The sequence below is a fragment of the Xyrauchen texanus genome, chromosome 24 (genome assembly GCF_025860055.1).
Source record: "Xyrauchen texanus isolate HMW12.3.18 chromosome 24, RBS_HiC_50CHRs, whole genome shotgun sequence".
Classification (NCBI taxonomy): Eukaryota; Metazoa; Chordata; class Actinopteri; order Cypriniformes; family Catostomidae; genus Xyrauchen; species Xyrauchen texanus.
Window position 1 is genome coordinate 9,981,216 of NC_068299.1, and position 10,984 is coordinate 9,992,199.

Below are 10,984 nucleotides of genomic sequence, written 5' to 3' on the forward strand. Positions count from 1 at the left end.
TTCCCGTAGCGTAAGCTAGCTAACGCAATACGAGAGAACCTCTCGTAAGAGAATGAATCGTTTACCTAACGTAACCTCGGTTCTCTCTAGATGAGGGAACGAGTATTGCGTAGCCGGCCGTGCTCGCGCCACGAGCGACTTTCGCTTCATTCAATGAAAACCAGGGTTAAAGCCTACGAACTTACGCTTATATGCACTCTAGCCACGCCCATTCTGGCGGGCTTTGATACAGTGACGGCGCGGGCGCCTCTCATTGGACTCGAGTTCACTCAAGTTCGTCTATAGGCTGCAGCAGTTGCCGCAGAGCAACCAATGAGCTCGCTAGCTAGCCCGCTCAAGGTCTGCAGCTGCCGCGCTGCGTTGACAATGGATACAAAATTAAGGATAATTTTTTGGCTTCAATATCTCAGAAAAGATGAATCTTTCCCGTAGCGTAAGCTAGCTTACGCAATACTCGTTCCCTCATCTAGAGAGAACCGAGGTTACGTTAGGTAACCGATTCGTTTTATTACATTTTGCTGTTTTTTTTAGGAAAAAGGAGGAAAATTACAACAGTATGAGAAACAAAAGTGCTGTGCATGGACCATTTAAAGGCGAAGTTGCACTCTTGTTAACATGTATATACTGTAGACATTATTTGATCAACTTTATTTCTGTGCACACAGTGATTGGTGTACACACTTTTCAACCATTTAAATGTTTCAAAAGAACAAAAGCAGAGGTTGGTTTCTCCTGGATATCAGACAGAGATGATGCATTCAGTGGTATTGGTGAGACAAACCCACAGTCACACTGAAGAGCCACTGGGTGCAGTATGGGTCCACATGTGCTGAGCAGTTTGGCAGCTTCAACGTCACTAATCGTGTTTCGTTGTAGGTGCACACTCGCTGGTATGACTTGATGAAGGGCGGGTACAGAACAGGCTTCTGTTGACAGGTGAGGTGAAGGTGACGTCATAATAAGGACTTTTCAACTGTGCACTAATTTTAGTTTTTTATTTTAGATAGATTACTGCATACTCTTAAAAGCATCTTTAAAGTTTAATATTTATTAACATTGTATCTTGAAAACACATCAGAATTATAATAATTTCTTAAAAGTCTATTCCAAAACCAAACACACTTTATTGAAAGTTAATTGAAATTGAAATATACACAACTGTCCCAGATGGAAAATGTGTCTTAGACTCTATGATGCTGTACACGTACACAAAATGTCCCTTTTTTATTTAGACCAGGCCTGATATAGCAAATATGTGGACGATTTTCCTCTATTTGCGATTTTTTTTCTCTCTCTCTCTTTAAGTTACAGTAATCTTCCCACTAGGTTCTCTGCCTCTCTCTTAAGAGCTCGAGAACAATAAAGGGTTTTTTCTTTTTCTTTTCTTTTTTTCTTTCTTTCTGGTAACACTTTATAATAAGGGTCCTGTCACAGACTGACTGTGACCTACAGGTATATGTAAAAAAAAAATAATAATTAATTAAAATGGTGAAGTTGTCAAATCCTTTGGCTGCTTCTGTGTGTAGTCAACATAAACATGTCTTGTCATATTTTTGTAATTTTTGTGTAATAATTCTGGAGTTTATTTTATTTATGCTAAATAAATACATTAAAATTCTAATACAAATTATTTTCAACTTTTTTATATGTTGTCTTAATAGAGTATTTATAAATTCTTATAATAAATTATTTTCAACTTTGTTATAGTCTCTCTCTCTCTCTCTCTCTCTCTCTCTCTCATAATAAGAAGTAAAAGTCTTACTTCCCAGGTCTCACAACGCCCCCAGCAGGCATCAGTGGTGATGTGCAGCTCACTGCAGCCCGGTTTACGGGCCAGCAAGGTGAATTCCCGTACCGCACAGCGAATGAAACACTTTAGGTTGAGCACAAAAGCCTCATTATGAACGCCAAAAAACAACCGAACCGCCAGAGTTAAACAGTATATAAAACTATATGTCAAAGCACATTAATAGAAAGTTAAGTGGAAGGGAAAAGTGTGGAAGAAAAAGGTGCACAAGCAGCAGGGATGACCGTAGCCTGGAGAGGATTGTCAGGAAAAGGCCATTCAAATGTGTGGGGGAGCTTCACAAGGAGTGGACTGAGGCTTCAAATGTCGAATTCCTCTTGTCAAGCCGCTCCTGAACAACAAACAACGTCAGAAGCGTCTTACCTGGGCTAAAGAAAAAAAAACTGGTCTGTTGCTCAGTGGTCCAAAGTCCTCTTTTCTGATGAGAGCAAATTTTGCATCTCATTTGGAAACCAAGGTCCCAGAGTCTGGAGGAAGAATGGAGAGGCACATAATCCAAGATGCTTGAAGTCCAGTGTGAAGTTTCCACAGTCTGTGTTGGTTTGGGGAGCCATGTCATCGCTGGTGTTGGTCCACTGTGCTTTATTAAGTCCAGAGTCAACGCAGTCGTCTACCGGGACATTTTAGAGCACTTCATGCTTCCTTCAGCAGACAAGCTTTATGGAGATGCTGACTTCATTTTCCAGCAGGACTTGGCACCTGCCCACACTGCCAAAAGTACCAAAACCTGGTTCAATGACCATGGTATTACTGTGCTTGATTGGCCAGCAAACTCGCCTGACCTGAACCCCATAGAGAATCTATGGGGCATTGCCAAGAGAAAGATGAGAGACATGAGACCAAACAATGCAGAAGAGCTGAAGGCCACTATTGAAGCATCTTGGTCTTCCATAACACCTCAGCAGTGCCACAGGCTGATAGCATCCATGCCACGCCGCATTGAGGCAGTAATTAATGCAAAAGGGGCCCAAACCAAGTACTGAGTACATATGCATGATTATACTTTTCAGAGGGCCGACATTTCTGTATTTAAAATCCTTTTTTTTATTGATTTCATGTAATATTCTAATTTTCTGAGATTCTGAATTTGGGGTTTTCATAAGCTGTAAGCCATAATCATCAAAATTATATCAAATAAAGGCTTGAAATATCTTACTTTGCTTGTAATGAGTCTATATAATATATTAGTTTCACCTTTTAAGTTGAATTACTGAAATTAATGAACTTTTGCACGATATTCTAATTTTTCGAGTTTCACCTGTAGAGGCCTTTTCTCGATTAACATAATTATGCAGTATATAATCAGACTTATTAAGAATTGAAATGGCTGTAATGATCCTATGCTAAATGCTAAAATTGCATACAGGTAAACACTTGTATAAAGAAAAAAAAAAAAAAACACTAGTAATTTCTTACCGCTGTGCTCCAGATCTCAAATGAGCCATTACTGTTACCAGTGATATTGGATCTCAGTTTGGGGTTCTACAGAAGCATACACTATTGTTTAAAAACTTTGGAGCTTATGGCAGGTCTCTCTTGAAATCTTCATGTTATTGCTTAAAATCAAATCCAATTTTTACTTCCATAAGCCTAACATTGAGCTCTATTCTAGTCCTCTATTGTAGTCCTTAAACAAACCTGTATTAATTGTGTTCTGCATCTCATTTAATGTTGTGAATTAATTTACACCATCAGGTATTTTGTGAAATTCTATGTGAACACAACAAGGTCTGTGACTGCACCTATAGATTGCAAGATTAGTGTTTGAAGCACTTTGTTGTTGTTTTTTTGGCAAATAAATAATATAAAATAAGAATAGGCCTAATTATTAAAAAACTCACTTATATTACTTTAAGTGTGTGAGTTGGTATTTTGTCAGATCAGGTCCAAACAGGTCAAAGATAGTTGGATGGCAGCAGCAGTACTGGCTGAACTCTTTGAGAACCAGAGACCTGATATCACATCTTTAAATACCACTTACACTGAACTTGCACACATTTACCATTTATGAACAGCCCTGCCAACCCTACCTTAAACACACTGGGGGCTGCCTCTTTAGATAACCACATCCAGCAATTATAACAAGATGCCACATAAGACTAAAGACAAACAGGGAAGGAGCCGATGTGGCAGTGTGTTTGTTCAGTATAAAGATTAATCCAACCCCTCAGGTTCTGGAATCTGAACATCTTACCTGCTGCTCAGGTACATCAGCCATACTGCCATTAACTTAATGAGGAGAAAATAACCTCTTTTTGTTTGGAGTTATCCACCCAGATAAGAGTGGGGCACCTTCATCCTCCAATCCGTGCAACCATTTATTCATCCATTCATGGATCCATCCATCCATCTCTGCACCTTGCAGGCAGTATTTAGTCCTAGATAGATGTCAGGACAGGTTAAATGAGGTTTCAGGTTCCAAACAGTCAGAGTTTAATCAGATACTTACCATGGCAACAATGTGTCAAAATCAGAAAATGAGCATGTGAAAAGAACTTACAAAAACATTCATTTGATTTATTTGTATTATTATTGTGGGGTTTTCACAATTCAACAATGCTGAAGAGTCCAGGATGACATTTTGGCTTGCAAAATTTCTGAAATGAAAGTTATGGTCAGATGGAGTTTTCTTCACTTCTAAAGATAAGTTACTTAAGGCAGCGTTAAAATAAAAGTTTAAATGTGTGGATTTCATGAGTGACAAACATGTACATTAAACGCATTACCATTTCCTGCCAGGTCACACAGAAACTAAAATAATTTTTAGACAGATCTGGGACCAATAAATAATAAAAAAATATTAATGTTTGATTAAAATTTCCAAACACAGTCATCACTATCTTTACAATGGAATGAAATATGTGACATTAAGACTCGAACTTGAATTTGAAGACTTGAATTTTAACATGTTTACTTGAACTTGAATTTGCAGTTTGAATGTGAATTACATCAAACGTTGAACTTGAATTTGAAGTTTTGAACTGGAATTACAAAACATTACATAACTTCTTTAATACACTGATTCAGGTTTTATATTCAGATTCGTGTAAATTTGATAAAGACATCCAGAGAACTCAGAAAGAGCAATCGAGCCTGTATGTAATCAAACTCCTTGACCAATCACAACGTAGCTCACATTTGGAAGAGGAAGGGTCCGCTGTGAAATAATGCCAACGTGGGTTCATGGCTGAACAAGAGCCACCACCTGTCTCTAGCGTAAGTTACTTGTTCTGCCCTGATGCAAACTCCAGATATAATTTGTGTGATTGGTAAACAGGCTGCTAGATGCATTAAATAAATATTTAATGAAGAGATTATTTAATGATAATCTTGCATTCAGCTAAAGGCTTCTCATCTGCTCTGCAATATTTTTGTGGTGCAATAAAAGCATTCACGGGAGTGTAACAGGCCTACTACCAGCTTGCGCTAATGATCTGCTCTGCTCTCTGAAAGCACACGCAAAACTGCCAGGCTTTGCTCGATATTGCAATGTGCAGACGTCAAAACTTTTTTTAGTTTAAAGCGTTACGGAGGAAGTCAAGTCGAACCTCTTAAACGGTAGGTAGACGGGACATGCCAAACCGCACTGAGGAGGAAAAGAGCAACACTGTGCTATGCGCAAAAAATAAATAAATACAAATCATTACACATCCTTTACAAAGTTTCACAATTTTACATGAGTAAAAGTAGTTGTTATATTTTGACCAAAAGTTATAGTTTCATATGAAATAATCTAAAGGTAGAATCTATTAGACCTCATTTTATATCAACAGTGGCAGTTGTAGTTAAAGTTTCAAAATGTGTAATTCCTGAATTAGTGTATTAAAATTTAACAACCTGAATTCGTGCAACATTTGAATTTCAATTTTGATGCAGTTCAAGTTCAAAACAGCATATTACGTTTCAAGTAAACACATTCAAATTAAATTCCTAATATTCAAGTTCAAAGTTTGATGTAATTTAATTTCAAAACGCCACATACAATTTCAAGTAAATATGTTAAAATTAAATCCCCAATGGCACATATTTCATTCCATACTTGGCTAACCTTCATATGTGAAATTACCAAAATACAGGTGTTATCATTTTGTGTAGAAATTAAATTGAAATGGTACTATAAGAGGAGTAAAAGAAAAAGAGGAGTAAAAGAAAAAGATATAAAAAAAACTGTAGAAAGAGAAAACAAACTTGTTTAACATAAACAATAGAAATGCTATAAGTAATGCAATACTCAATATATTACCTGTTTATTAATGCGTAAGATACAAACACTTAATTAGGGTAAATCAATGTATGTTCTCTAATATAATGTAACAATGACCCTTGGTGGTCAAATTACTGCAGAGAACTAACTTGATTCATTAAAAATCACCTTTTAAAGAGTGTGGGATTTGTATCCCATGTCCCCCGCGGCTGCTGCGCCCATATAGTGATCATGCACTCCATTGCATTTCATCGCCATATTCAAGTGAACACCTGAATGTACATTTTCACCGTTACTGCAACTGATGGGACTATTTTTTTATTTTTTTTTAATTAAAGATTAGACTGGCTCAATCGACTCATTTCAGTTGCCCTGATCAAGTCCTGCAGGTCTGCCCGCTACTCTGAGTGGTCGTTATAATTAGAGACCCCCGCTGATGCGTCGAGTTACACTCACACACACTCTCCACCGCCCGGGCGCTTCTCCCGGTGAGCTCAGCTGGGGACGGGATACGCGCTTCACACATTGTTACACGCACTGATGTGAACTCCAGAGACCGATGTATATATGTTGTTGTTCTTGCTGACGACGGAAAATATTCAACTCTGAATGTGCAACGGGAAATTCAGAGAGAGATTCATACAGTGTTTTCCCAAACGTGAGTAGAACTTGAAGCATTTAGCTGAACAAACTGTACCCGACTTGACAGCTCTAAGGCCACCGAGTAACGCATAACACACGATGAGTCGTAATAACATTTTGCTTTATAATTTGTTTTGATCTGTACTTGTCCTTTGTGCTTGTAATTTGTAACTGTCCGGTTATACAATATAACACCGGTCACTTTAGCCATTTAAATTTGAAAGATTTCTACTAGGTGTCAAAAACACCACAAAATCGATGGCTGATATAGAAATGTCTTACATTGCATAGTATTTGCTACACGGTTTCTTTAACTATATTGTTCACGTGTAGCACGCGAAGCCCCTCTATTGCGCATTGAGTGTCAGAGGTCACGCGGATTATATTCTGGACTGTGTATGGAACATTTTTGCTGCCTTTGCATATGCAACTCTTATAAAGATTAATTTAATTTAACAGGAGCTTAGTTAATAGTTTGAATGATGAGGGCCTGTGTGGACTAGATCAATTAGAACATTATAGTCTATTACTATAACAGTGAAAAGCTTAATTTAAAGAGCATGGTTCATATTGGCTATATAGTAGAACAAAGTGCATTATAATAAGGATATTAAATAAAACATGTGATAATTGCTGTCTCTACACCAGGCGTCTGCAATTTTGTAATGCATGTCCTCTGTGGGGTGTTTAGGGTGTTTTGATTTAGTGGATGCAGATGAACCTGTTCGGTTTAGAGGAAAAGATAAAAACATACTGTATGTTTTACAGATTTTAAATATGCCAATGTGTGTGGACTGCAAACAGTGGCATACAGGATTACTCATACTCACTGCGGGAGGGCCCCAGATGTTGGAGGGCCCCGTGGGGTGGGGGGGGTCTAACATTTTGTCTGTTGGATGCAAATAAACAGGCCAAACACGCATTTTTTCTTGAAGTTGGCAATAAAATATCAAAAGTTTTTAATTAAATATAAAGGAGTTATAAGAATTTAATCCTTACTGTTTTCTCCAAGGAACTTATCTCCTTCCTTAGGCACTGGATGAGGTCTGCTCACTCTGCTGGAAAATGACTCTAGGGGCAGCGTGCGTCGAACACGTGTTCCACAACAACACTAGGCTGCCCACAGATGCGCCTGCCTAATAATCGGCTTGATATACTTGGATATTGGCCGATGCTGATTATGTTAAAAAATGCAAAAAAAAATGATTAATCGGTCGACCTCTAATATGGATTGCTTTTACTAAGTTTGTCTGTGCTTTTTCTGATCCCAGAGTGATACCTCAAGAAGTTGGTTGAGAAAATGTCAAGAGTACATGTCTGCAAATTCTAGGCAAATGGTGAAGATGCTAAAATATAACATAGATTTGATTTATTTTGGATTTTGTTAGGCACAACATAATTCCCATATTTCCATTTCTATTATTCCATAATTGTGATGACTTTGTGATGACTTTACTATTATGCTAAAATGTGAAAAAAAAAATAAATAAATAAAAATAAAGAAAGAAAGAATAAGTAAGTGACCCTAAACTTTTGAATGGTAGTGTATGACATATTGCATAGTGCAGTGCAGGGTTTATCTGTAGTGCTTTTAAAATAGGCCCCATGTTTTTTTTACTAATACTGTCTAATGCACAATATGTATCCATACATGTGACTTTTTTGGAATTCATAGGAATATATGTGTTATTTACAGAATATGTATATTTGAAAATTTTGTAGTGAAAGACTGCGACATCCATTTTAAATCAGTAAAAACCTCCCATGAACATACTATGTTTTACATCTACTGTATGTATCATATTTCTGTATAGCCATATTTTAATCAGACAATATTATTGATTATTTTTATTATTGCCATTGGCCTGATGTGGCTGATATTAAAAGCATATAATGTTAAAGCATAGATTTTTCCCACTCAAACTGTATTTTTCTGATACTGGTCTCTGTGCATTCCTAGCTTGGAAGCTTCTCTTTAAATAAATGTAACAGTAAACGTGGACAGGTGTGACATTATCTTTTCCCTCCACAGATGCTGTAATGCCTTGGTTGTTCTCAGCTGACCTGTCTCTGTGGGAACCATGACAACTAAGAGGACATCTGGAGACACGCCCATTGAACACGGTTCTTTTCCACTGGACATAAATGATGTCCACATATTACTGCAAGGTCAGAATGAAGCTCTTATTGAGCATAGAAATATAAAAATGGTGCTGTGAATTCATTCATGCATTCAACAAAATGTAATCTACATTACATTTGTTCTTTCAAGAGCAGATAAAAGTAATTTAGGAGTGAGATCAAACCTCCGTGAAGTTGGCACCCCATATTATTAAATAATCACTGAAGGGATTCCATTCGTTTGTGCTGATTTGTGCCACAAAAATGAACGTTTGTGCTGGTTTGGTGTTTGAGATATTAAGCAATATTTTTTGGGCTCTCCCAAAAAAGGTCATTCTCCACCTCATCTTGCTCAAATCGATCCAAACTGGTGCTGGTTGTTTGTGCTCGGTTTTTGCAGTTAAAACAACCTTTGTAACTATTTCCCTTCCTTAGATATAGCAAAAATGTTTTCGGGAACGGTGACGTCACTCTCCACCCCATGTCGTCCGAATCGCTCCAAACCGGTGTCATTCGTTTGTGCTCGGTTTGTGCTGTTGAAAGAAACAATCTAACTTATTCCCTGACGTCACAGATCTGGAAGATAATTTTGGTATTTCTATGTAAGGGAATTAGTTAAGAGTGTTTTCTTTCAACAGCACAAACTGAGCACAAACAACCAGCACTGGTTTGGATCGATTTGAGCGAGATGGGGTGGAGAGTGATGTCATACAGCCCAAAAAAGATTGCTTAATATCTCAAACACCAAACCAGCACAAACGTTCATTTTTGCGGCACAAATTAGCACAAACTAATGGAATAGTTTTGATGATTATTAAATGATATGAGGTGCTAACTTCACAGAGGTTGATATCAAACAGAAAAGCTTACCACATGTAAACAAACACACACCCAAACACATTAGGTATGTTAAAAAAAAAATGCTGTCATGAACAGTCGTGAACACAGTATGGTCACATGTATTGTTGATTGTTTAGTAACAGGCGGGTGTTGTAAATTAGAGTTGTGAGTCATTTGTGCAGAGATGTAAAGAAGGATTGTTTTTCTCTGGTTTGCAGGGTGTGGATAATTAGCTTGTTTCGCACAGGTATCTTCCCTCTCTGTTTCAATGTCTTTTATGTTGGTTTGAGAGCAGCGCCGATTTCTCAGAGTAGGCAAGGGAGGCAAAGTCTCCTCAAAAATTCAAGCGAGCAAAATAAATGACGTAAAATATATGCGTAAAAAAAACAAATGAAATAATATGAAATGTGAGCTCCAAAAATGTGTTTAGCGCTCATCTTTCTGCAGTCATTCTGTCAAATAGCATCACACAGTGGATAAAGTTTCAGTAGGAGGCAGCATCTCTCAAGCCTCCCTTCTATGAATTGGACGAACTGATGGAAGTGCGAAACTATTTGCATAGAAAACAACTAACTGACACAAGCAATCCATTTTTGGTCACATCCAAATAAAATAAAAATGACTTGAAATCGAAATAGTATGTGAGTGACATGCTTTTTATTGAGCAATTGCTCTTAAAGGTACAGATCCTTGCCTTCACGAACTGAAGCTCTGTGGGGACCATGCCATCTGTTGCAGGGCTCACAGTTCTTCTATTCTATTCTATTTGCAAAAGAAATGTTTGGGAATCTAAAATGTATATTTCCTATTGACACACTAAAGCTGAAAATATAAATAACCTTCTTAAGACAAATGTTTTTGTGAAGTCTTTTTGTGAAGACTTTTGCACAGTACTGCATGTTTAATATAAAAATGAATCAGGCATATATGTACATAGCTTATACAAATTTCATGATAATAAACTGATTTAAGGAAAATACTGTATATGTTACATATAGAACAGCCATTTTTAGTATTCAAAATATGTGACTATATATATATATTCAGACCTACTTTTTTATATCATATGTTGTAAAAAATATGAAAAGGACTAAATATTAAAAACCTGAAAGTTATTTAAATGTGAATTGAAACAGAAATAGGAATTTATATTGGGGAAAAAAAACATCCGCTGAGATGGCACTCTGCCTCCTCATTTCATAAGTCCACCACATGCCAATCTTTGAAGAAGACTTCTTATTGTACAACAATATCAATACTTTTGAAAATTCAAGATCAGTTCTCAACAATACAATAATCATTAACTGCTCGTTTGCACACCCTCAAAATTTGTTCAATGCACTATTTTATATATTTGTAGGCCCTATTCC

General features: G+C 37.1%; 1 protein-coding gene across 1 annotated transcript; it reads right to left on the reverse strand.

Moving 5' to 3' along the window:
• Positions 1-758: 758 nt before the first annotated feature.
• On the reverse strand, positions 759-3,252 carry LOC127618233 (glycoprotein hormone beta-5-like). The gene is made up of 3 exons (XM_052090576.1): positions 3,224-3,252; positions 1,763-1,949; positions 759-926 (listed from the first exon to the last, which is right to left on the reverse strand). Exons 1-3 carry the CDS (start codon positions 3,250-3,252, stop codon positions 759-761), a joined length of 384 nt encoding a protein of 127 aa, XP_051946536.1.
• Between the last annotated feature and the right edge of the window lie 7,732 nt (positions 3,253-10,984).

Excerpts from the sequence above, each read along its gene's own strand:
- LOC127618233 (XM_052090576.1), bottom strand. The coding sequence starts at position 3,252 with ATGGCTCATTTGAGATCTGGAGCACAGCG. Across the intron at positions 1,950-3,223 it reads TTGAGATCTGGAGCACAGCG|TTTTATATACTGTTTAACTC; the intron begins GTAAGAAATTAC and ends TTTGACATATAG. Across the intron at positions 927-1,762 it reads GGCGTTGTGAGACCTGGGAA|AAGCCTGTTCTGTACCCGCC; the intron begins GTAAGACTTTTA and ends ACCTGTCAACAG.